This window comes from Podarcis filfolensis (assembly GCF_964270895.1).
Source record: "Podarcis filfolensis genome assembly, chromosome: 6".
Lineage (NCBI taxonomy): Eukaryota > Metazoa > Chordata > Lepidosauria > Squamata > Lacertidae > Podarcis > Podarcis filfolensis.
In genome coordinates, this window is record NC_139609.1 from 88,696,272 (window position 1) to 88,722,622 (window position 26,351).

Below are 26,351 nucleotides of genomic sequence, written 5' to 3' on the forward strand. Positions count from 1 at the left end.
GTCAGAGCGTCCAGGTTCAATCCTCTGAATCCCTGGCCATGAAACCCTGGAGAGCTAGATGCTGCTGCCAGTCTGTGTAGACACAACTGAGTTAGGTAGACCAATAGTCTGACTCGGTATAAGGCAGCTTCCTATGTTCCAGGGGGGCTGGTCCCCCCCCCCCCAGATAACACAGGAGAACTGATTTCCCCACTTCTAAAGATTACAGATATTGGCTCCACAATTCTGTTCTGTATATTTACATGGACTATGGGCCCTAGCCACCAGATTCCTTCCTCCCCACAGCCAGAAGCATTTCCAATTGCTTGATGAATCTAGCAGAAGTAAATCTTGATAGTCAACCGATGTCCCTGGACAGTCCAATATTTAAATTTTGGAACCATGCTAAAGCCAAAACTATCCGTAAGCCACTTTGGTTCTTGTGTTTTTTATTAGCGAATGCCATCACATCTGTTTCATTATAATTTCTGGTTTAGTGTTCTTGTTTGCAAAGTGCGCTGTGGATATTTTCTCTCTCTAACATGGCTCACATCAGTGACAGGACACATGCTTTGCCCACGAAAGGTCTCAAACTCAATCCCTGCCATCTCCAGCTCAAGGGATTGAGAAACAGGTGATAGGGAAGAAATTCAGTTTTGTTCTCATTTAAAGGCCAACCTTCATAATTCTCACTTTTCAAAACAATGCACAACCAGCCTTCAAAATTCACATTTTCCCCAATTTTGCAGTTTGGTTCTCCAGCCAAGACCTGTGCACAAAAATGCACACCCTGGGATAAATCAAACATAAAAATGCACATGTTATTGAAAATAGCATGCAAAAGTGCATTGCGTTAGGGGAAATTGCTCTTCAAAAAATGTGTACATTAGAAACATTTGGAGACAAAACTCTGTATATTAGGAGAAATTTAAAAAGCTGACAAATTTTCATGAAGACTTTTTTTAAAAAAAATTGCAGACTGATGTGGAAATGGGGAGAACTGAACCTAAAACTGGGGGGAAAGGGAAACTAAGAGAAATCATAATTGATAGATTCACCCATCCCTTGGGAGGGGGTACCTACCTGAGACACTAGAGCACTTTTCCCATGGTAGACAATATTCTTCTAGATGGACAGTTGCACTGGCCTCCGGGCAACTTGCTGCAATATTCAAACTATAAGTTACCTGGAGTTCTGTGAGTCTTTCCTCAGCAGGTTCTCCCCCAGCAATTCTTCCCCTAGGCTGGCTACATATGAGCTGAAGGAAGGTGAGCAGGGAGAAGCTAGTCAACTCTTTACCCTCTCGTCATAATTCATCTTAGAATCATATTCTGCTGCAGGGAGAAAGCCGTGGGGAGTGTGGTTTTGAGCTGCAAAGGGACTAAGTAGTAAAAGGGGCCTCTAGCCATGCATTCTGCTACCACTCTTAGCTCATCCTTGGAGTCAGTCTAGAGTTTTGGAAAAAAGAAAACAGCGAAGGAAAGATGACTGCAACTCTTGAAATGGTTATTTTGAGCTAGAGTTGGATAAAAGACCATAGCAGAACAGGTGGCTTGCCATTTGCAACTGAGGGAGGGGGAAATTAGGCTCTGTAAGTCCCACCCCTTGTCATTAAAGTAACAGTCAGATAGAAAAGGGGCCAACAGGCATCTCTGATTGACATCTCAAGGAGCTACAATACTATCTGTTGTATATTATGTATGCTCAACCAAACCATGCCCTGATCTCCTGATGTGTTGCAGCAGAGCTTTGCTTTTTAGCCGAAAATTAAACAGGATTGTTATTGCTATTCTTCCATAGAAGCTCTATCACCGTTGTGTCTCTTCCTCCCAGCTGCCAGAATTGCAGAGGGCTTTCCGTATACTCCTCACCGCTAACTTCAAAGTAACTCAAAGTGACTGATGCTTAACGTCCCCATTTGTGTGCACATTTCAGCAAATTATTCCGATAAAGCTGACCAAATAATTTGCGAAGGTTTCCTCCCCACACCCCCGCAACAAAATTATTAGTTTTTGTCTCTTTCAATAACATTTCTAGAAGAATGGGGGAGAGGAGTTAACTTTGTCATTTCCAACAACTTCGAGTAATTAACAGCCTCATTTACAACCCAGTTAAACTGACATATTTGAATTTAAGCTAATTGCATCCTATTGAACTCTGCAGCTTATTTCTGGTCTGCGCATGCATCAATCTCATTGGTTTGAGTAGGACATATGTCCACATAACTGTTTGCAGCGATAGAGGCGATTAGATTGATTTGGCTTAGATCCAAGGATGTTGACTTAATGGAGCTACATAGCACACTCCATGGGAAATAACATTTCTTTGTCACAAAGCAGCGCACAGAAAGCGAGGGATAATGGGCTTTTAATTTCGGTTTCCAAGGCGGCAGTCCTACGCAGGCTTGCCGGGGTGTGAGTCCCACTGAGCTCAGTGAGGCTTAAGGCTAAGTTGCAGCCACGAGTAGCTATGGCTCAACTTTTTTCCTCTTACAACAGGCATCTTTCCTGGGGTAAAATCCTTAAAAAACCCTCAACAACTTCAATCCTTAAAAAAAGCTGAACAGCTTCAGTCCTAAAAAAAGCTCGGCCTATTGGTCGGCCCTCGTGGCCCTTCACTTCATCAAAACTGGCCCTCTTTGAAAAAAGTTCGGACACCACTGTCTTACAAAATGCCCATACGCGGGCTGCCATCTAAAGTAGGGTAAAGTACTTCTTAACACTTTCTCTTCCTGCAGTTTTCCCACTACAAATGATGATGATGATGATCTTCATATTATTTATACCCCACCCATCTGGCTGGGTTGCCCCCCCACAGGTGTTGTTTGCTACAGAAGGAAAGTATCCAGATAGCTGTATCTTTGTTTTCCATGGGAGAAAGGTAGGGGTGTTTTGTTTGTTTTTGCGAGGGGTAGTTTTAGTGTAACGACATCCAGTGGGGTAGAATTAATGGGTTTTTACTGTACACTCAGGTACACCGAAGGGACGCTGGTGGCGCTGTGGGTTAAACCACAGAGCCTAGGACTTGCTGATCAGAAGGTCGGCGGTTTGAATCCCCGCGACGGGGTAAGCTCCCATTGCTTGGTCCCTGCTCCTGCCAACCTAGCAGTTCGAAAGCACGTCAAAGTGCAAGTAGATAAATAGGTACCGCTCTGGCCGGAAGGTAAACAGTGTGTTCCATGTGCTGCTCTGGTTCGCCAGAAGCAGCTTAGTCATGCTGGCCCCATGACCTGGAAGCTGTACACCGGCTCCCTCGGCCAATATAGCGAGATGAGTGCCGCAACCCCAGAGTCGGCCACGACTGGACCTAATGGTCAGGGGTCCCTTTACCTTTACAGGTACACCGAATTCAATACAAAAATTTTTTTTTCCTTCCAGTAGCACCTTAAAGACCAACTAAGTTAGTTCTTGGTATGAGCTTTCGTGTGCATGCACACTTCTTCAGATACACTGAAACAGAAGTTGCCAGATCCTTCTATATAGTGAGAAGGTGGGGAGGGGTATTACTCAGAAGGGTGGTGGGAATGGGTGATTGACAGATAGCTGTGATGAGCCTGTTGACGACTCTTAACGACTGCAATAGGTCTTACAGGAAAAAGCAAGGGATGAGAAGGTGAAAAATGGCTTTGTCATGTATAATGAGATAAGAATCCAATGTCTTTGTTCAGACCAGGTCTCTCCATGGTTTTAAGTTTGGTAATGAGTTGCAATTCAGCAGCTTCTCTTTCCAGTCTATTTCTGAAATTCCTGAAATACAGCTACTTTGAGATCTTGTATAGAATGTCCTGGGAGATTGAAGTGTTCTCCTACTGGTTTCTCTGTCTTGTGATTCTTGATGTCCGATTTAGACCAAACTTAAAACCATGGAGAGACCTGGTCTGAACAAAGACATTGGATTCTTATCTCATTATACATGACAAAGCCATTTTTCACCTTCTCATCCCTTGCTTTTTCCTGTAAGACCTATTGCAGTCGTTAAGAGTCGTCAACAGGCTCATCACAGCTATCTGTCAATCACCCATTCCCACCACCCTTCTGAGTAATACCCCTCCCCACCTTCTCACTATATAGAAGGATCTGGCAACTTCTGTTTCAGTGTATCTGAAGAAGTGTGCATGCACACGAAAGCTCATACCAAGAACTAACTTAGTTGGTCTTTAAGGTGCTACTGGAAGGGAAAAAATTTTTTTGTTTTGACTATGGCAGACCAACACGGCTACCTATCCGTAACCGAATTCAATGTAATGCCTAAACATGGAATGTCCGAGGATGTTTGAGGTGGGACAGGAAGGTAAAGGACCCCTGGATGGTTAAGTCCAGTCAAAGGCAACTTTGGGGTGCACTCATCTCGCTTTCAGGCAGAGGGAATTGGCATTTGTCCACAGACAGCTTCCTGGGTCATGTGGCCAGCATGACTCAACCACTTCTGGCATAACGGAACACCGTGACAGAAACCAGAGTGCACAGAAATGCCGTTTACCTTCCCACTGCATCAGTACCTATTTATCTACTCACACTGGTGTGCTTTCGAACTGCTAGGTTGGCAGAAGCTGGGACAGAGCAACGGGAGCTCACCCCGTCGCCGGGGTTCAAACTGTCAACCTTCTGATTGGCAAGCCCAAGAGGCTTAGTGGTTTAGACCACAGTGCCACCCATGTCCCATCAATGGGAGAGGTACACCTGATGAGCAAGGGAGAAAGGAGAGGAAACTATGACAGTCATAAGGTCATAAGATGATCCTGTGGATCAGGCAAATGGCCCATCTGATCCAGTGTCACTGTTATCGCAGTGGCAAATCAGATGGCTGTGAGAAACCTTTCCGTGGTTTCTAGCAAGTAGTATTCAGAATCGTAGCTGCCTCCAACTGTAGCCACTGATAGCAGGCATCAAAAGCCCTCCCTTCCAATGTGAAGTACAGTGGTATCTCAGGTTAAGTACTTAATTCGTTCCGGAGGTCTGTACTTAACCTGAAACTGTTCTTAACCTGAAGCACCACTTTAGCTAATGGGGCCTCCTGCTGCCACCGCGCCACCGGAGCACAATTTCTGTTCTCATCCTGAAGCAAAGTTCTTAACCTGAAGCACAATTTCTGGGTTAGCGGAGTCTGTAACCTGAAGCGTGTGTAACCTGAGGTACCACTGTAGGTCAGTAAAAAGCAGCTTGGTGTACATTTTAGCTCTTGTATATATGGCCTGTCCATTCATTTCAAAGGAAGCACATCCACAGATGCAAATGTATTTCCTCCATTCATAAATAGGGCAGCCTTTGAAGATGGTGAAGCTGTGTGCATATCAGGCACAAGACTCTTCAGCACTAAACCTTCCTTTAAAAATCCTTTCATTCATAAAGATCAAGCTGAACTTTAGTTATCAGAGATAGTTCAAGGCTCTATTTAGGTCTGAATGCACCCTATATCTAATTAGAATTGGTAGATTGTCTTTTTAAAATGGGTCAGCCTCGCACGCGGAGGGGGGGGGACAACCCAACGCTCCCTAAGATCTAATCTTGAGATTGTGGAGGGGGGAGAAGATAGTTTTATATTTGTTCATTTACACCTTCTCTATGGTTAAAAGAAGAATTAAAACGAGGTCATTAAAGTTTCCCTGGAGACAAACCTCAGACCTCGGTGGTAATATGATTAATCAAATGTAAAAGTGAAGCCAGCTATCTTGAATGAATATAACTCATTTTTATAAAATATCTAATTACTGTAACATAGTCTGCTGTAGGAAAAAAAAAAGGAAGAGAAAATTAATTGCAATAACAATTCAAGAAGATAATTTTTTTCAAATTGAGGTCTACACACGAAGCTAAACGGAGATGATTAAGTAATTTTGGCTTCATGAACCCCCTTGATGGGAGTTAGTAATAATGAATTTTTCAGACCCTGGAGTTTAAAATTGCCAAAGATTAGGGCATTTCTTTTTTAAAAAAAACTAGTAGACTTCAATTTCCTGTTGCCAAAAAAAAGGAAGACAGATACATTTGCTTTTCTCAAATTGGAATATAAACCTACTTGTTTAAGTTTCAGAGTGACAAAATGTGATCTTTCAAGTCCCCATCTCAAGCCACTTAAAGCTGAAACAAGTACATCATCCACAAATGCCTTTGCATTGTCAGAGCCAAGGACCCTCAAAATTCAAGTAAGCAAAATCCAAAATCACAACACTGGCCTGATTAGCACATAACCATGCTAAGCAGTGGGTAACATTAACCATAGTCTATGCTAACCACAGTTAATAAACCATGGTTAGAGCTGAAGCATTTCACAGAAGATCATTTAAACCTTGGCCTATTTTGCTCCAGAATAGTTAAAAGCATCAGTGAGAGCAGCAGAGCCTTGAGAGCAGTTTAATTTTTTTTTGACACTCTGCAGTCGCAGCTCAGTAGTTTTTGGGTGGTGAAAGCTCCTTAAGGAGAAAGTCCAGTTTCACATGGAAGGCTAAAGCTGACTAAGGCTTATAAACCAAATACAAACCTTAGTTGGTAAGTGACCTTTAACCATTGTTGTTGTTGCAAACTCATTGAGAGAGAGGGAGGGAGAGAGAAATGGGGGACACAAGGAGAAGTGGGGGAGCCATCAGTTCATATTATTAATGCATTTACACCCAAAAGCTACATACAAAAGTAACAAGTAACATACAAAAGCTGTTACTTGAAAGTAAGAGATCTTTATTCAGGCCCAGCAGCAGAAGGTGCTCAAGAGTGAGCAGGGCAAGAAATTCAAAACTGGTGAGAAGCAACAAAGATGTCCCAACAAGTTTCCACACTCCTCCCTGTTATAGAGGGGTTTTTTCCTCTGGTGGCAGATAACAGAGACTATGACACCACGAGACCGGTGTAAAACCAAATCAAATAAAGTTTTTATTATAAAACAACAAACAGCAAAGCTTGTGGGTCTTTTTCCTGCAGGCAAAGTTCAAACTGCGGTGTTTCCTCCTTTTGTAGTCATGGCCAGCTGTACCCAATTTGCCCAGAGCTGTTCTTAAGGTACAAACATCTTTACTGTTTCTTTGCAGAATGATTCCCAACACTCCTACCATGCTATTAAAGACAAGGTATGGTTCACTCACTCATAAGACTCTCTCGCCTTATGTGACCATTGGGTTTGCAAACATGTACCCCACCTCTAGTTTCTTTTTCCCTTCAATGAACACCTCAACATTTTGTACAGTTCACAGGTCCTTATCAGGCCATTATAAAACACATTTAATTTGCAAGCAACAGCAGGACATGATGGCAGCATCTAGGAAGTCCCCAGAACATGTCAAAATGACTACTTGTTTTTTGGGGGGTGGTCTCTTTTTTGCCTTGAAAAGGATAGACACCTGACTATTTGAGGGCATGATATTCCTGATAGCATGAATACTTGTGGTTAATATTTGATCTTCAAGCAAGGTGGTTTTGATGGACCATGCATTAAATTTCATGGCAGCCATGTGTTCTCCAGGGCTGTTACACAGCTTATGTACTATGCAGCCTAGTCCATGCCAGGTACCCTGTCAGCTTGTCCTGAGCCTATTTGTCATGAACCATTTCATTTGTAACATCTGCCCATGTTACACATCCCCCTGCTGTGGTATTCTCCCTTCAATGCAACCTCTCTGCAATTTTCACTTTTCCATTAATATGTGTGGAGCCAGGAGGAAGGAATCCATTAGCCAATGCCCCTGTAATATGTATTATGTAATAATGAGGATAAAATGTCCAAAGTGAAAATGAGATGCCTGTGCCAAGGCGCTGCTCTTCTAGATGTGTGCAATGAGATGTAACGTTGCCAGATGTTGCCGACAAAAATGTCCACAATTCAATTAAATGGTCTCCAACCTTCCCCGCGTTGCGCTTTAGTCAGGAAGCAAACCACAGGTAGTAGCTTTATTGAGCTAATATGTATTCACATTGGATTCCTATAAACAGCAGTCTGGGGTACATCTTTGCTATTATAAAGCAGTGTTTGTTGGCAGAATAAAGCAAACTGTTTCTCCTGGCTGGCAGACTCCAATGGCACAGAGTCTTCCTATCCAAGCAACCACCTGTTCAACAAATTCCAACAGCATCACTATAAAGAAACAAACAAAGACGCCATCATGGCGCAACTTATTCTGGGGTTCACAGCATATATTATGCTAATCTCTGGGTGTCGTGTGGCATCATAGAAGGCAATGTGCATCTGGGGAGTCGGACCATTGGATCACTGGAGCCAGAGTTGTTTCTTCCCCCTTGCTGTAGCTCACTGGAATCTCCTATCTGGTGGAAAGCTCTGTCACAAGAGACTAGGGCCCTGCGGGACGAGACATCTTTCCGCAGGGCCTGCAAGACAGAGCTGTTCCACCAGGCCTTTGGCCAAGGCACAGTCTGACCCTGTCCTTTGGTAATCCTCATAGAACTCTAGCCCAATGGTTGCCATTAATTTGATTCTGAATTGATTTTAGAATGAATGGGTTTTAGAATGCTGTGTTACTTTTATTGTTGTTAGCCGCTCTGAGCCCGGCTTCGGCTGGGGAGGGCAGGATATAAATAAAAAATTATTATTATTATTATTATTATTATTATTATTATTATTATTATTATTATTATTTTCTCCAAGCTGTGCAAGTTGAAATCCTTTGGACCTGGGACTTCCCGAGGTTGGTGCTCCTTCCCTAGCTGGTGCAACAACATGGGCCAGGGAAGTTGCTATTGTGAAGTCGCTATTGGAATGGGCTGTAGCTCAGAGGTAGAGCTGTAGCTCAGAAGGCAGCTTCTTATATAATAAAATTATTATTATTATTATTATTATTATTATTATTATTATTATTTATTATTTATACCCCGCCCATCTAGCTGGGTTTACCCAGCCACTCTGGGCTGCTTCCAACCGAATATTAAAAAGAATACAGCATCAAACATTAAAAACTTTCCTAAACAAGGCTGCCTTCAGTTGTCTTTTAAAAGTAAAATAGTTGCTTATTGCCTTGACATCTGCTGGGAGGGCGTTCCACAGGGCAGGCGCCATTACCGAGAAGGCCCTATGCCTGGTTCCCTGTAACTTCATTTCTCACAGTGAGGGAACCGCCAGAAGGCCCTTGGAGCTGGACCTCAGTGTCCAGGCAGAACGATGGGGGTGGAGACGCTCCTTCAGGTATACTGGACTGAGGCCATTTAGGGCTTAAAAGGTCAGCACCAGCACTTTGAATTGTGCTTGGAAACATACTGGGAGCCAATGAAGATCTTTCAGGACCCAAGTTATATGATCTCGGCGGCCGCTCCCAGTCACCAGTCTAGCTGCCACATTCTGGATTAATTCCTACTTAGATCTAGGTAGAAGGACAAGACATAAACAATGTTGCATGTATACCTATGTGTGTTGCTATGGAGGAGGTGAACTTCAAGGACTACATAAACCCATTCCGAGCTCTACCCAGCCCTTTTGTATTCCTGGCAACTTTGCTCCGAAGATGCACTTCAATTGTGACTGGTTGCTTCGGGGACAAATAGGAATCTTTTGCTTGCTCATGGTTGGCCCTTTGAAGCGGGTTCCCACCCACCCACCCACCCATCTGCTCTGTACTGGCTAACCTGGGGGAGGATGGAATCCATCATGAAAGGAACATACAGGTTGCCCCATGGCTACCATTCTCTGACATCCAGATTTTGTTTTAAGCTTGCCTTCTACCATCTCCTGCTTGTGGGATTCCTATAGGCCTCTGGTTTGCCATTGGGAGAGCATACTGGTGGAGTGGATAAGCCTTTGATCTTCTCCAACAGGGCTCATGTTATGCTCTGAATCCCAACCGCCTCCATTTTATAACCAATAGAAATGAAAGCTCTCCATTGCAATGTCCGAGAAAAGAAGAAAAATGCTCAAGAACGATGAATAAGCAAAGTAAAAAACATCCTTATGGAAGACAGTTTTCAGCTAGGAAGTTTACAGCTTTGAAGCAGCTATTTATGCCAGTCTTTTTAATTTAAGTGGCTCCCTTTAAAGCTGCATTCCTTGACTTGGTTGCCCTCCAGCTGTGCTAGCTGGGGCTGTTCAGAACTGTAGCCCAAAAGAATCTGGAGGGCATCAGTTTGGGGAAGGGTGGCTGAAGCTGTTTTGTTCCCAACTGGGATATCTTATAAATTATCTCTGCATTTATGCACACACCCTTTTCTAATGAGACAATTAGCCTTAACTAATGAGCCCATTTACAGATGCCGCGCTGCCTGTTGCTCATCCCTACCTCTCTCTCTCCATCCCCTTTGCAACCGTGTAAGGGTGTGACAGTTTTACCAGAAGAACATACTCAAAAGGCTTTGGAGCAGAACAAGAAGACGGTGCTCCCCGTGGAGATGGGGGATTGAATCGATGCCTGAGAAAGAAGAGTGCAAATCAGAACTTTCTTGAAGATTTCATTTCTTATTATCTAAATCCACAGCCCCCCCCCCTTTTTTTCAAATAGCCCCAAAGTCAGTGAAATGACACTGTGGAAAGAATTTGGATTTTTCCATCAGAAAAATACGTTTAAATAAAACCAATCCAACCATATCAGCCCCTCCTTCATGAACTCCACACACAAAAAAGTGTGTAAATAATTACGCATTTCATAACAAAAAAGTATATAAAGTCTGTATTTCACTCCATATTTTATCCCAATGTATGCATTTCCAAACATACTATTTGCTAATATTTAATGCATTTTGGGCAAACAATTCTCAATGGCATTCCTCGCTTCCTAATGTATGAGTCCCACTTTACAGAGGGCAGTCCTTCATTTGAAGAACTGCTCAGTCTTCGGTCCATTTAATGATTTTAAAAATTTGGAAACGAAATCATGGGCTGGTCAACAGTTAGCACCTGGACAGAAAACCAGGTAACCACACAATTCACCTGGTCAGCTTGGTGAGATGCACTGTATGTCTCGTTCAGTTATATGCTAGATTTACATCTATGCATATAAATTAGCATATGGAAACGTATTTAGCAAATCAGTGTCCCCTTTTGTCTTCTTTTTGGGTGATTTGTTTCCTCTTCTTTTGGTGATGAGTAAGTGGCCAACCTATCCTGATTTGCTTGTGCAGCGCTTCCACGGTGCTAACGCTATGACTGTTCTTTAAGGAGCATTTGTTCTGATTTGTTTGTGGGGTGGTTACATGACAATGAACATCCATCCTTTTTTGCTTGTGTGGTCCTTACGCTTCTTCCCATTCATTCAGCACACACTTTTCAATGCATTTCTCAATCATTTCCGTAACTGGAAAGAGTAATAAAACAACAACAACAAGTGAATCGGCTGTGCCATAGAACCCTTTAATCCACTTTACTGGGGCTAACCTGAATTTTCGATATGTTTTTGAATCCTTCCCACACAACAGTGACAGTCTGGAGTCAGCCTAAGAATCCACAGCTGCACACTTAGGATCGGAGATCCTTTCATCCAAAACAATCCATCTGGGGTCACTACTACTTCCTGGGTCGGCATTTAGGGTCCCAAAAAATGGGTTAAAATCCTCATCTTCCTTGAAGGGGGTGGGGGATGAAGATTATCCACTTACTATGACTGCACCAGCCTAATGCAGGCTTCATCCAACTCAAGTGTTATGGGATAGCTATTGTGCTTAAAGTGATCTTGAGGGTGTGCTCTCAGCGAAGGACGAAACTGAAAATGCATTCCGCTCCGAGCACAGATAAAAGCAATCTTATCTTAGAGTGTATACTTCAGCAAGTTTTCATGTACAGATTTAATACTGATTGCTGCTACTTCTGGACATTTTTCCAATAACTTTTGACACTTTGGAACACATTCTCTGTGATTCTGTTCCTTCACAGCAATAGACTTACATTTTCTAGATAACTTCTTTTGGAGCAGGGACAGGGACCCTTCAGCCCTCCAGATCTTGCAGGACTACAACTCCCATCTGACTGTTCAGCATGCTGGCAGGGGCTGATGGGACTTGGTTGTCCAATGACCTCTGGAGGGCCACAGGTTTCCTACCCCATTCTAGAGGTTAAAAGGAATGCTTAGAAATTCTCCAAATTCTCAGTCCAAAATGCTCTCAAGACTACTGTTCTTTTTGGTCTGTTGTGTTTTCCAGAAGCAAAAAAAACCCCACAAAAACATAATTGTAGAATAATGTGCTTAATTTGCACAACATATTCCTGCCTGAGCTTATTTTGGTTACCTTGGTGCAGAAACTGGATTTTGCTTGAAATCAAGGGAAGATTTAGTTAACTTCCCATTCACCTGAGGTGCCACAAGACACTTAATCTCAGGGTTGTGGGTTCGAAACCTATATTGAGCAAAAGATTCCTGCATTGTAGGGGGTTGGACTAGATGACCTTTGTGATCACTTCCAACTCTGTGATTCTACATTGAGCTGGTTACAAAAAAAAAGTATTCAAACAGTTCTCACTGAAGCAGCACTATTGGGTTACCCTCCACAATCAAATAATTTTGGGGTGGCTCCTGTTTCACGTTATCCATTCCTCGGGACCGAAACAAAGGTACGTTCGATGAGAAAGCAAACTCAACAAAACCTGAAAACGGAAGCCCCTGCTTGCTTTTTTTATTATTCTTATTTTTATCAGATCTGAATTTTAACGTGTCCTCTCCACCCTCACCCCCGCCAAGAGTTTGCGAGATAAAGATCTTCTATTGTTGAGCCAAAGAGCTCTTAAAGGTCATTGGCGCAGGAGCTCCATCACTAAGACTGGGATGAGATCCCATTTTGGATAAATTCACAATTTTTCTTCCTAACAAGATGATAGTATCAGGGCTGGAGTGTACAGGAGTGTTGGGTTACAGATGAAAGGCTATTGTGTTCTCAAAGGCAGACTCTGCGAGTTTCTGTGCAATACACAAGGCCCCAGAAGTCAAGTAGTTTGATGAAAGGGCTTCTCTCTTTATTAGCTTTTGAATACAGATAAAAGTACAGTTTTCCTGTGAAAGTCTAATGCAAGCTTCGAAGGCTTCTCCACCCCCACCCCCTTTTCGTGTGTGCTCACAGCTCTTTGGTACAGCATCTCCTTTGCATGCAAAAGGCCATGGGTTCAATCCCTGGCATCGCCAGATAAGGCTAGGAATGCCTCCCCCCCGAAACTCTGGCGATGTGCTACCCCAGTGTAGATCATACTGAACTTGCTATACGACAACTTCCCAAGTTCCTAAATAGCTCAGTTGGTTAGAGCGGGGGGCACAGGGGCAGTTGCCCGAGGTGCAAAATTGTTTTGTTGTTGTTTAGTCGTTCAGTCGTTTCTGACTCTTCATGACCCCATGGACCAGAGCCTGTCTTCCACTGCCTCCCGCAGTTTGGTCAAACTCATGCTGGTAGCTTCGAGAACACTGTCCAGCCATCTCGTCCTCTGTCATCCCCTTCTCCTTCCCCTTCCCCTCCATCTTTCCCAACATCAGGGTCTTTTCCAGGGAGTCTTCTCTTCTCATGAGGTGGCCAAAGTATTGAAGTCTCAGCTTCAGGATCTGTCCTTCCAGTGAGCACTCAGAGCTGATTTCCTTAAGAATGGATAGGTTGGATCTTCTTGCAGTCCATGGGACTCTCAAGAGTCTCCTCCAGCACCATAATTCAAAAGTAACAATTCTTTGGCGATCAGCCTTCTTTATGGTCCAGCTCTCACTTCCATACATCACTACTGGGAAAACCATAGCTTTAACTATATGGACCTTTGTCGGCAAGGTGATGTCTCTGCTTTTTAAGATGCTGTCTAGGTTTGTCATTGCTTTTCTCCCAAGAAGCAGGCGTCTTTTAATTTCGTGGCTGCTGTCACCATCTGCAGTGATCATGGAGCCCAAGAAAGTAAAATCTCTCACTGCCTCCATTTCTTCCCCTTCTATCTGCCAGGAGGTGACGGGACCAGTGGCCATGATCTTCGTTTTTTTGATGTTGAGCTTCAAACCATATTTTGCGCTCTCCTCTTTCACCCTCACTAAAAGGTTCTTTAATTCCTCCTCACTTTCTGCCAGGGGTGCCAAATTTCAACACCCAATGCTGCCTCAATACAGCTGCACGCTTCCATTGCTGGGCTCCATGTCGTGAATTCTTCACGGCCGTTTAGCAAAAATGCTCAGAGTTCCAGGTTCTTCAGTGCAGTATATTTATTGTGAGCTATATATACAAATATCTACAGGCTATAATACACAAGCAGTTCATACAGTCAGAGTACCTGGCTGCACCTTAAGTCAAATAGGAAGGCCTCTAACTCTCTCTGACCACACTCCTCTAAACCACCCATTTGCTGCTGGGAAGGTTTCCCTTTTAAACCGATGACAGCCAATCAACTGTCAGCACATTACTGCCGAGTCACTCTGACCCAGCACTTCCATAGAAAGTATTGCAGGCTGATTGCATCAGCCAGTTGCATCAGCTAGCAAGCTCAAGCCTACAGACCCTCACACAGCATTCTGTGAATCCCGACACTCCATTGAAAATGTCTTCTCCATGCAAACCAGGAAGCACCCTCTCCAGACAACGGGACAACTCTTCGTGTCTTATCTCTGCGGCTGCAATCTCCTGAAAGTCGTGGACACTATTAAGCAGTTGAATGTGCATCCGTACTGCCGTCTGTTTCTCTCCCTACCAGGTGGCATGCTAAGCCACTGGAAGGCAGAAAAGGCAACAGTAGGTGGGTCTAGGGCCAATGGCAGGCAGAGGCAACTAATTCTAGCTCCTCCTCCCTACCGACTTCCACAAGAACAACAATGAGAGTAAGGAGGAGGAAGCCTGACAGATAGAATGACCCTTTGGACTGTGAAATATACTCGGAGTCCTGTAGTGATTTCATGCTCTTTATTGTAGCTTGTAAAAGAGTGATTGAATTTTCCCCCAAACCTCAGGCTTTTATATACATTATTTACACAATGAGTCCTGTCTGATTGGCTGGTTCTGCTTCCCTCCTGGAGCCTGATTGGTCTTTTCCTGCAGGCCAATCAGTTGTTGCATTCTACTATCCTACCAGCCTAATAGGCTGATTAACTTCCTCCTGGAGCCTGACTGGTCTTTTCCTGCAAGCCAATCAGTTGTTGCATTCTACGATCCTACTTGCCTATTGTTCTAGGATCCAAGCTTAGTACATAACAGACTGGTTGTAAGTGAGAAGGCTGGCAAGGTGGGACTGGCTGAGGTTGGCATGGCAACACCCCATTTGGCCTACTGGACCAGCCTTCACTGTATTGTAGTGGGAAATACCGTTACCAGATGACCTGTGGACCTTCTCAGTCTGCTATTCAGGTGCTGACTATTGATGGCCAACTTCATGGCCCCTCACAGTCTCCCTCCTTGTGGTTCTTTATCTTTAAACTGGGCTTGGACTTGACAGACCTCCCATTAGAGAACTGTCCTTCAGACGACCACTGAGAGGTTTTTAAGTCACGGTGGCAATTTATGTATTTTATGATAATTGCTGTCAATGTTCTTATTTCTTAAGTGTTTTTTAAATATTTCCTTGGTTGTTGTAAACTGCGGTATTATTTTTGTTGGAGGGTGGTATAGAGAACTCTTAATTAATTAATTAGCAAAATAAACAGGGGAGGCAGATTGGGAATGCACTTGCTGTTGCTAAACCTCCGAACTCTGATTGTTCAGAGCCTCCAAGATTGTTCGGAGCCTCCTGGTACAGACAACCAGGTGAACACGCATTAAAGAGACATTGGGCACTTTCCCCAATACACACACACACTCCAAGAGTTCACTTGGTTGTCTGAAAATGGCACTTGAAAAAGTAAACACTGGGCCCACACATTTTCTGTACCATCCCAGTTGGTCTTCCATTATGTGAAGATGTGATGAACACACAAACATGCATGCTTCTAACAGCACTTTCTTTTTCTTTTTCAGTATTCCGGTGAGGTCCCAGAAAACAGAGTGGAAGTTGTGGTCGCTAATTTGACAGTCATGGATAGAGATCAGCCTCACTCGCCCAACTGGAATGCTGTTTACCGGATTATCAGTGGAGACCCTTCTGGTCACTTCACCATCAGGACAGATCCCGTTACCAATGAAGGGTTGGTAACAGTTGTGAGGGTATGTACATTGTGCTGCTCACCTCATTTGGGGCCCCATCCTTCTACTCATCCCATTTGGAGTTCTGTTGTGGGTAATCTATGGGGAGATTTCTGCCTGTAGAAGAGTTAGTCAAGATCTTCTAATGAAGGGGTCTGGACCATAAAGGACTTTGGCAAGGGTGGAGACCATGGGTGTAACACTCTACCTCTAATTTTTAGCTTGCCTTCAAGGCTTTCCTCAGAACCTGTCCCACCACAGCTCCTCTTCGTAAGCCATGTCTCTCACTGAATAGGCCCTTAAATTAGCATGACCAATTCACTCTGTTGATTTCAATGGGTCTACACGAACAAAGTCCAACTCTGGATCCAGCCAATTCTACTCGGTTGTCCTGCATCTCACCTCCACTTCAAAACGAGACATTACCAACACCAGTGGCAACTATGCATACCTGATAATATCTCATTTAAGCTTTAGACCCCGAGCGCAATGCCCATACCATTAACCTGCATGTGGAGGTGTCTTTTGTCTTTCCAAAAAGAAACCCACGTTTGCTATTTGTTTGAAAATGCTGCTTAGAAAATCAGCAGCACGGGTCAACACCTTCTCTCCCCTTGTGTTATTATGCACAGAGAACATCAAGCGAATCAGTTAGCAGATAAGATTCCTGCAACTGTTTTCCATAGAGTCTGTGGCATAGACCATCAAGACAAGAAAGGATGTGCGAATGAATAGGCTGCTCTGATCGGCAAGGACTTGTGCAGTATGTCCGATACACTGTTCTCGAAACGAATCTTCTTTTTTGCAAGCATGTTGCTGAGAACAGAGCTTTTTCAATCTTTTGAAAAGTGTGACCTTCCCATAGCAGCAATTTTTTTTAATGTACTATGCTGCGCTGCTAAAGTTGAAAGAGCAGCATTGTGAAAGAGTGATTCATGGGCAAAGAACATTTGCTGCTACCTAACAAACTGCCCTGCCTCCGAATGCAATGCCATCCGTGAAATGCCACAAGGATGGAGGGAGAAGCTTGTGAGCTTGTTCTTGCATTGACCTTGGGGACATTCACGGTTGCTACCTGGTTAAACAATTATTATTTTTAAAGTCATTTTAACTTGCTCCATCTGTGGTTCCTGCAACCTTCACACACATACCTAAAACCTCATCCCTTTTCATCGCCCTTATCTTGGATTCAATCCATGACCTGTAAGACAATCTTCTGTTGCTTGCATCTTTCTTCATCATCAGTGGTAGCATTTTACCGATCCATTCAGAATTCTCCCATGGAATCCAACAGCCTTGCTCCCTGAGAATCACTCTCCGACAGGGAAGGGAACCAAGGGCCTGGAGTCTGAATCTGTCTGGCTCTTCGGATGCCCTAGGCCAGGCATCCCGAAACTCAGCCCTCCAGATGTTTTGGGACTACATTTCCTATCATCCCTGACCACTGGTCCTGTTAGCTAGGGATAATGGGAGTTGTAGTCCCAAAACATCTGGAGGGCCAAGTTTGGGGATGCCTGACCTAAGGTACCATGAGAGCAGTTTTAATGCAGTCTCAAAGGCAAGAAGTGAGGAAGGTATTTGCATGTTCATCCCCATGCCCCAGGGACATCATAACCCAACTCTTATTCAGCATTTCCTTTGGGGGGGGAAGGAGGGTAGACTTTTCCCCACCCCAGCCTCAATTTGTAACTCATCCCAAGCTTGACTTCCTATAGCTGTGCAACCACTGGCAATAGAAACACAAAGAAACAAGTGGAAACAGCCCATCATGACATGTCAAACCGGAAGCTTGAAATTGCATTGAATTTATCCTGTTCACCTGACCCATCTGTATACTCCACGTTTTTGCAGAGTTGCTGAGCCAGAGATGGCTGTTTATCAGGGAGAGTGGGAAGAAAACAAGGCCCCATCGCATTCCCTGCAAGTGTCCCAATTTTCCAGGGACAGTCCTGGAGTTGCAGAAGCCATCTCAGTTTCTGAGTTGATCTGGAATGTCCTGGTTTTCCTTCTACCTCCCCTCCATGTCTCGGAGAACAATTAAAAGTGTAGGTGTCATCCACACTGGTGGCTATCACTACATTTTGTAGGAGAGTGAATTTCACAGTTTAGATCTTCGCCACGTTAAGAAATACTTCCTTTAATCTGCCCTGAATTCCCCACCATTCGTCTTCCTTGAATAGCCTCAAGTTCTAACGTTGCAAGAGATGGAGGAAATCTCCCGTCCGCCCTCTTAGTCCACAATACATAATATTATACAGCTCTATCATGTTGTCCCTCTCTTGCCTTTTTCTGAAGGAAAAAGCACCAAACATCATATCTTTTCCTCAACAGGGGAATTTCTACAGCCCCTTGATCATTATTGTTGCCCCTGTCTGGCATCTTGAGTTCATCAAGCCTCGCCTTCATCCCCATTTAGAGGCCTTGTGCCAGAAATGGGAACAATTTCTCCAAGAAAGCATCCTTGAAATTAGGATGAAAGACACTTTTTCTGTTATATATGATATATAACATATATATTTGCATATATAACAGTCAAAAAAATTCCATGCTTGTTCACCCACCCATAATAATAATAATAATAATAATAATAATAATAATAATTTATTATTTATACCCCGCCCATCTGGCTGGGCTTCCCCAGCCACTCTGGGCGGCTTCCCAAAAAATATTAAAATACTATAATACATCAAACATTAAAAGCTTCCCTAAACAGGGCTGCCTTCAGATGTCTTCTAAAAGTCTGGTAGTTGTTGTTCTCTTTGACATCTGGTGGGAGGGCGTTCCACAGGGAAGGCGCCACTACCGAGAAGGCCCTCTGCCTGGTTCCCTGTGATAAAAGGACTTACCTTACTTTTCTGTGTATAAGATGAGGTTTTTTTCTTTAAAATCGTGCTAAAAGGTGGGGGTCTTCTTATACATGGGTAGTGCATAGGGTGAACGTTTGATTGGTTGCTGCCGAGGCTGTCAGCAACTATTGTGCATGTTATTGGTTGCTGCGTTAATGGGTGGTGTTGATTGGCTGACGTTCTGGCAGTTGGGTGGGCGATTGGCAGCTTCTGCCGGCGATGGGATGGACGGGAGGTGTATTATTTAGCGATGCGCACAGGTGAGAGACTTTCATCAATAATCCCCCCTTTAAAAAAGTCCCCCAAAATAGGGGTCGTCTTATACATGGGGTTGTCTTATAGACGGAAAAGTACGGTATTTACTAGCATTCATCAGAAGTTTTTATATTAGGGATTGTCTCTTCTAGTTCACACTTCACCCAATTTTGCAGTGCAGTCCTTAATCCAAAAGAGGAGGGCAAAGAAGTATACATTGGAGGAAAGCTAACATACCTATCAATTTGTATATTAGCTAAAATAATGAACAAAAGTACCTTATCACAGTGAAATCCCTTGCAAAAATGTGTATATTAGGCAAAGAGTACTGGTTAGAGTGTTGGACCAAGCCCTGGGAGACTAGGATTCAAATCCTCACTCAGCCTTGCAGGTCACTGAATGAACTAGTCCCAGTCTCTCAGCCAAACCTACCTCACAGGGCTGTTGTGAGAATAAAATTAGGAGGGAAAGGACCATGTACACCACCCTGAGGTCATTGGAAGAAAGGCAGGATATAAATATAATCAATAGTAAATAAATTAAAAAGCCTTAAATAAATAGAAACGTGTCTATGAGGAGGACAAAAGTGAATGGATGCAGAAAAGGCAAAATAAAAAAAAGCAGAGAGAAATCTAAATTGACAAATTTGCTGCGGTTTGATCAAGTGGGGTTGAGGACCCAGCATATCCCAAACACTTTGAAAAACCACATCAATCAAAGAACTCTTCAGAGACTTCTGGATCCCTCACTTAAACCTGTGTAGCTGCAGCCCTTTTAACCGGCTTTCAGTGTAAGTTTGTCTGCCACGCGAACTTTGTGTGCCGAGAGGCAACGAATGATGTACAATTTCAATTTTGTTTTTTCATCTCAACAAAAGCTATTTCCTTGGTGGCGCAAGATACTTATCTCCCTCGCAAGCCTTGTAAACAGGGGTGGGGACGAGGAGGGGAGGGGAGTCTGGCTTTTCTGTTCCACGTAGGGCCTAAACAGAATCTCCAAGTGCTGCAAGAGGTACCCTGTGGCATCTGACTCAATAAAATGTTAATATGAACCCTACGTGAATTACAGAAATGGTTTTGAAATGGAGGCATTCTCCTGAAATAACAGCGAGAAGTTGTAGCTTGTTCCCGATAGTTAAAGATGCCTTTAGAACAAAAAGGTACATTATTGTTATTATATATATTTATATATATTGAAATAATAAAATAATAACTCTCAGACATAGCCCGATTTATCTGCATTATGTGCTCTCAGTTCCACTAGTAAGAGGTCACAGCAATCCTCTCAAACTCCAAAGCCGCTAGGAAGGACCTGTCTAAGCTTTTAGAGACACAATGAAATAATATGCAATAAACAGGGCATTTGGGCAACAATGGGAGAAAATGAATAGTCGACTCATCATAAACAGTCAGCCCAAAGCTTTAATTTCTCAAAGGGTTTCCTCACATTTGGCAGGAGGGGTTGTTGGCCCAAAGTAGGGAAATTATTATTATTATTATTATTATTATTATTATTATTATTATTATTTAATTATAATTTTGACAATTATGCTTGCCCTCCATGAGAACAAACATGGGACATAGTCGTAGGCTGAGTCAGACCATTGGTCCATCCAACTCAATGATGTCTACACAGACTGGCAGTAGCTCTCCAGGTCTTCAGACAAGGGACATTCTCAGCCCCTACCTAGAGAAGCCAAGGGCCTTTAGTGTGTGATGCAGATGTTCCACCACTTTGTTGTGGTCCTTCTGGGTACCACAAGGATGTTGACAAGGTGGGATGTGTGCAGAGGAGAGCGACCAAGATGATCGAGGCTCTGGTAACTAAGCCTTATAAGGAACGGTTGAAGAAGCCAGGTTTGTTTAGCCTGGAAAAGAGGAGGCTGAGAGGAGATATGATAGACATATTCAAATATCTCAAGGGCTGTCACAGAGGGAAGAGGGAACAAGCTTGTCTTCTCCTGCTTTGGAGGGTAGGACTCAAACCAATGGCTTCAAGTTGCAAGAAAGGAGATTTCGACTACACATCAGAAATAAATTTCTGAAATTAAGAGCTGTTTGACAGTGGAACGGATTCCCTCGGAAGGTGGTCAACTTTCCTTCCTTGGAGGTTCTTAAGCAGAGGTTGAACGGCCATCTGTCTTGGATGCTTCAGTTGAGATTACTGCATAGCAGGGGGTTGGCCCACTAGATGACGCTTTGGGTCCCTTCCAACTATACTATTCTATGATTCAGGCTGCAGACTGTGTTCATATTATTGGACATTCTCCATGTAGCAAACTTTCTGCTACTAATTACCAATTACTGGCATAGGTAAAAGGTAAAGGGACCCCTGACCGTTAGGTCCAGTCGTGGATGACTCTGGGGTTGCGGCGCTCATCTCGCTTTATTGGCCGAGGGAGCCGGCGTACAGCTTCCGGGTCATGTGGCCAGCATGACTAAGCTGCTTCTGGCAAACCAGAGCAGCACACGGAAACGCCGTTTACCTTCCTGCCGGAGCGGTACCTATTTATCTACTTGGACTTTGAACTGCTCGGTTGGCAGGAGCAGGGACCGAACAACGGGAACAACGGGAGCTCATCCCGTCGTGGGGATTCGAACCACCGACCTTCTGATCGGCAAGCCCTAGGCTCTGTGGTTTAGACCACAGCGCCACCCGTGTCCCATAGACATACTGGCATAGACTGGAGCAAAGTACCATGAAGTTTTCAACAGGGGTCGCCAACGCAGTGCCCATCGGTGCTAGTGTGCTTGCCAGTGCTTCTGGTGGTCTTACTATACATTTCCTCAAAAGTCCATAGTGCTTGAGAGACTCTTTGCTCTTCCTGCTCGGTTCCTGTTTGCACCAGCTCTGCCTCTCCTACATTGAACATGTCCCCTTAGGCATATCCACATTTCATTGAGTGCCAAGACTGGATCCCTACCCTCCCAGATCTCTAAAACACAGGAGACATGCAAAGGGCTTCTCCCTGTGGGTGAGCAATGTGATAGATTATGAATGTGCTGCAATTCCCAGAGTAGCTTAACATTCAATCCCTCTTCCCAGAGAGCTCTGGGAATTGTAGCTCTGGGAGGGGAATAAGGGGGTCCTTTGGGGGAAGCCATGGCAGTTTGAAGTGGCCTAAGAGTGCTTTCAATGTATGTTATAAGAGAATTTACTCAGGCCATTGTAGGCTATCAAACCCTATATTCCATTCAGTGTCTCCAACCCAACTGTTTCAGCAAATTCTATTTTGATAACTCCACTCAAGGTTAACCGAAGCAGGGGGGAGAGAAATTAAACCTTTCCTCCTGAGATGTTTTACTTGCAGTAAGCTATTCTTTCTTAAATGCCTCCTAGCCATGTAACTTTTGTTTTCAGTGCCTGACATAACAGCACCATTCTGGCCCCTTGAGATGTGAACTAATAAATATTAGAGAAAGCTTACTTAATCTTTGCCGGTCTGTTCAAACGTGCCACCACCAAGTTTTTATTAAGCCATATGTTCATAGTGAATATCCTGTGTTCTGCTCTGAGCTCTTGAGCTGTTGAAGAAGATAGTAGATAGATAGATTTGTATGCTTTCTGACTTCTGACAGTGCAAATGTACAGGTTGGGTTCTGACTATTAAGCCCTATGACATAAATGTATCAGGAATTAGGTGGCCAGCAAATTGGTGGATAACGCACAAAATATATTGGGGGACACACAGCAGGAACAAAGTGCATTTCAAGGGTGGTGTGGAAACTTTGTCTCACAGGTTAAACTTCTAAGTAGAGAAGTGATATCTATCATATTAACACTTCCATCTTAAATATGTTGGGGTGAGCGACTTGTCTGGCACTCCCTCTGTGGATCTGGCACATTTAAATAGGCTAAAGTCCTTATGTGTGGTTATGCATGCAGTTTTCCCACTGAAAGGATGATCCAGATCTTAGCCCTGGTCTTCTGCAACTCAGATTAACCCCCAGGTTGGGAGCCCAGATTTAAAAAGAAGGTTCCCTGAGAAATCTGAAATTACACTGGTAAAAGTTGGCAATACTATGACCCACCATTTCAATCCTATTTAGATTTGCACAGAATTATGACAAAAGGGTTTCTTGATTTTCACCATTATCATAATCATCATCAGAGGGACAAATTAGACATCGGCAGTGGTAGCTGTACTATTTAGACAGGCCTTCATAATATGATTTCCACCCCTTTTAACCAATCAGTATCCACTAGTATTTAGTTAATTTTTTATGGATATATGTTTTTTATTGATTTTTGGGGGTGGGGAAACATAAGCCATCTTGGTATGAAAGCATGGATAATAAAATAAATAAATATTAATAGTATTCGTGGCAAATCAAGCTTTCTGCAAAGTGCAGGCAACCATGTGTTATTAGTTATATGAGTGACCAAATGGTTTTTATATAAGTTTGAATTCAATTCTTTGTTTAATGCATGTTTTCTGTCATTCTTATGTTGCTTAGGTTAATTTTTCTTTGTGCAGTATATAAATTTGTTACACAAATCCTAACAATAGTGATTATTGATACTACTATTGTTGTGACGTTGCAGTTCAATCAGCTATGCCAGATAAAGCTGGCTGTGTGTTCTATTTTGCTTCTAAGGGTTTATACAGACAATCAATAAATATGTGCAAAAATGCATACCATTGGCATTTTACTGAATGCGCACTATTTTGACAGTTTTATTTTGTTCGTATTTTGCTTTGTTTGGCAGAGCACTTGAAGAGCCATCACTTGTTTTTGAAATAAATATGAATCACCCTTTAAGGGTGCCACTAGACATAATTTTATCCATCCTGCAACAAGCTAATATGGCAGGCCACAAGAAACAGCATCACTGGGCAGATGACATAGCTTAGGATTCCAGCAGGACTCGCATCAGATGCCTGCCTTGCTCCCCCATTTTAGGGAGGGGAAAGGTCATTGCTGCATAGCTAGGTCTGGGAGCCACCAGTTACTTTTCCCACAATGTCTCCAACATAGTCTCGCTCCAGTGGCATTGTGGGGAAATGAAAACAGCAGCTGACAGTCACCTGATACTCATTGCAGCACTGCTGTTGTCTTGTGGCACCACAACCACCACCTAGGACTGCTAAAGCAGAAGGGTGCCCAGCAGGGATTATTTGGTGGCGACCCCCCACAAACCTAGAGCTATCTCTGCTTTTGGAAGCCTTTCCCAAGACACTTATGTTGTCGGATGCAGGGAAAGCATCTATCCAGACCGGACAACGTAGGTCATGTTGTTCTGAAGTGCTGTCTTCCAGCATTCTGGAGGAGTGACAGTCCCACATCAGCTAAAGCAATTTGACCATGTGACAAATGCAGGTACTCAACCATGAGGGACACATGCCAAGTAAGCAGTCGAGTTTGTTTGCCATTAAAAAGGCATTCTTTCAAAATGACAATGGCTATTGCCCTTGAAAGTTAAAATGTGCCTCTGAAATGCCCGTGAGATAATGAGATAGCCAGTGATTATCATATTTCCAGTCTGTAGTTCACGTGCACAGATTTTCTGTCTCTTTTGTGTATTTCTTTGCATTTCCTAGGAAGTTGACTATGAGATGAACAGAGCCTTTATGCTGACAGTGATGGTGTCCAACCAAGCTCCCCTGGCCAGCGGCATCCAAATGTCCTTCCAGTCTACTGCTGGAGTCACCATTTCCGTCACCGATGTCAATGAACCACCCTACTTCCCCACAAACCACAAGCTCATCAGGCTGGAGGAAGGAGTACCTACGGGGACGGCATTGATGACTTTTTCAGCTGTGGATCCTGACCGGTTCATGCAGCAAGCTGTAAGGTGAGAAGGAACCCCGATCTAAAGCAAGAATGTGCATTGCATTTCCTTGGAAAGTATCAGGGAAGAAGGGGCACTGTCTGTTTGTCTATATGGATGCTGAAGATGATTTAGCACATGGTGTGCCTCGAATCTGGGTTTTGTGACCTAGATGTTTGTAGTGTAGTCAATTCTACCATTGTGATAAAATGCTCTGGGTTGAACTCTCTGAATACAGGGTAGCATTATCATAGGATCACCCTGCTAAGAGGGTTGTTGTTGTTGTTTTTACCATACATCATGTGCAGATGTGGAGGGAAATATCTGCAAGAATATATATTATAGGGATAGCCAACATGGTGCCTTCCATATATTGCTGGACTCCCATTGATCATGCTGGTTGGGAGTGATGGGAGTTAGAGTCAAATAGGCACCATGTTGGTTGCTGGTGACTTGTGAAAGTCAGTTGGTAGTTTACCACACCTCAACCAGTGTGATGTATCAGCCAAGCCCTGGTTGAGACTTCAGAAGTTTCCTGTTCCCAGCAGGCAGCTTCTTTCAGAGTCCCCAGTTAAGGGGAAGTCTCCTCTCCCACATGGTTCAAAATAAGAAGGTGTTTATTGTCTCCAGACACAAGACACAGCTAAACACTACTACCTGCAGAAATGCTTGTACTCAGAGAACAATTGTCATTGCATGGTGTTGAATTCCACCTATCGTGTATTAATTGCCCCATACTTTTTCATAATGCTAGAACTCAGGGTCGTCCGATGAAGTTGGAGGTTGGAAGATTCAGGACAGACACAGGAAAGTGTAGTTATACCAGCTCGTAGTTAAACCATGGCCACCATCTTTAAAGGAGGATTGGACAAAATCATGGAGGATTAGGCTACCAGTGGCTACTAGCCATGATGGCTATGCTCTGCCTCTTGTGGTCGGAGACAATATGCCTCTGAATACCAGCTTCTGGGAACTGAGGGGGGACAATGCTGTTGTGCTTCCCTGTCAGGAGCTGGGCAGAGGAGGAGGAATGGTGGAGACTGCCTCCCCATCTTCCTCCAGGGAGGAGGAAAAAGAAGACAGTATAGACTTACAACATAGGTTTGCGGGAGGTCACAGCTCAGAGGCAGATGAAGGGGAAAGTTGGGAAATAATGGGAGAGGAGGAGCAGACAGAACCAGAGCAGCAGCTGGCTGACATGTTGTCACTAGAAAGCATTCAAGACCCAGCATCTCCCAGAACCCGGCAAGCCTTAAAAGTAGGAGAGCAAAGAGCTCAAAGATTGATGGCCTTAGCGGCACCCATAGAGGAAAAGGTGATTAATAAGGGAAAGGGAGAGAAGTGGGGGGTGGAGATTAACTCAGGACAACGCCAGTATCCAAGAGGCTGGGTTCTATAGCCTCTCTCTGTAAAGTTTGAAATAAAAAAGGAAGGTAAGAAACTTTTTGTTGGGATACTGCCAGGGAGACAAAGGCCATCATGACTCCATGTCACCTCCGGACGATCCATCGATCTCTCGTAGATA

The 26,351-nt window shown here is 43.7% G+C and overlaps 1 protein-coding gene across 8 annotated transcripts in view; it reads left to right on the top strand.

Annotated features, from left to right (window-relative positions):
• CDH4 (cadherin 4) overlaps positions 1-26,351 on the top strand; it is an 806,698-nt gene that overhangs the window by 749,830 nt on the left and 30,517 nt on the right. For all 8 annotated transcript variants that reach the window (XM_083618498.1, XM_083618497.1, XM_083618499.1 and 5 more), the window contains 2 exons: positions 15,789-15,974; positions 24,597-24,850. In XM_083618498.1, the coding sequence (XP_083474624.1) occupies positions 15,789-15,974; positions 24,597-24,850 (440 nt within the window). The remainder of the gene's footprint in view (positions 1-15,788; positions 15,975-24,596; positions 24,851-26,351) is intronic.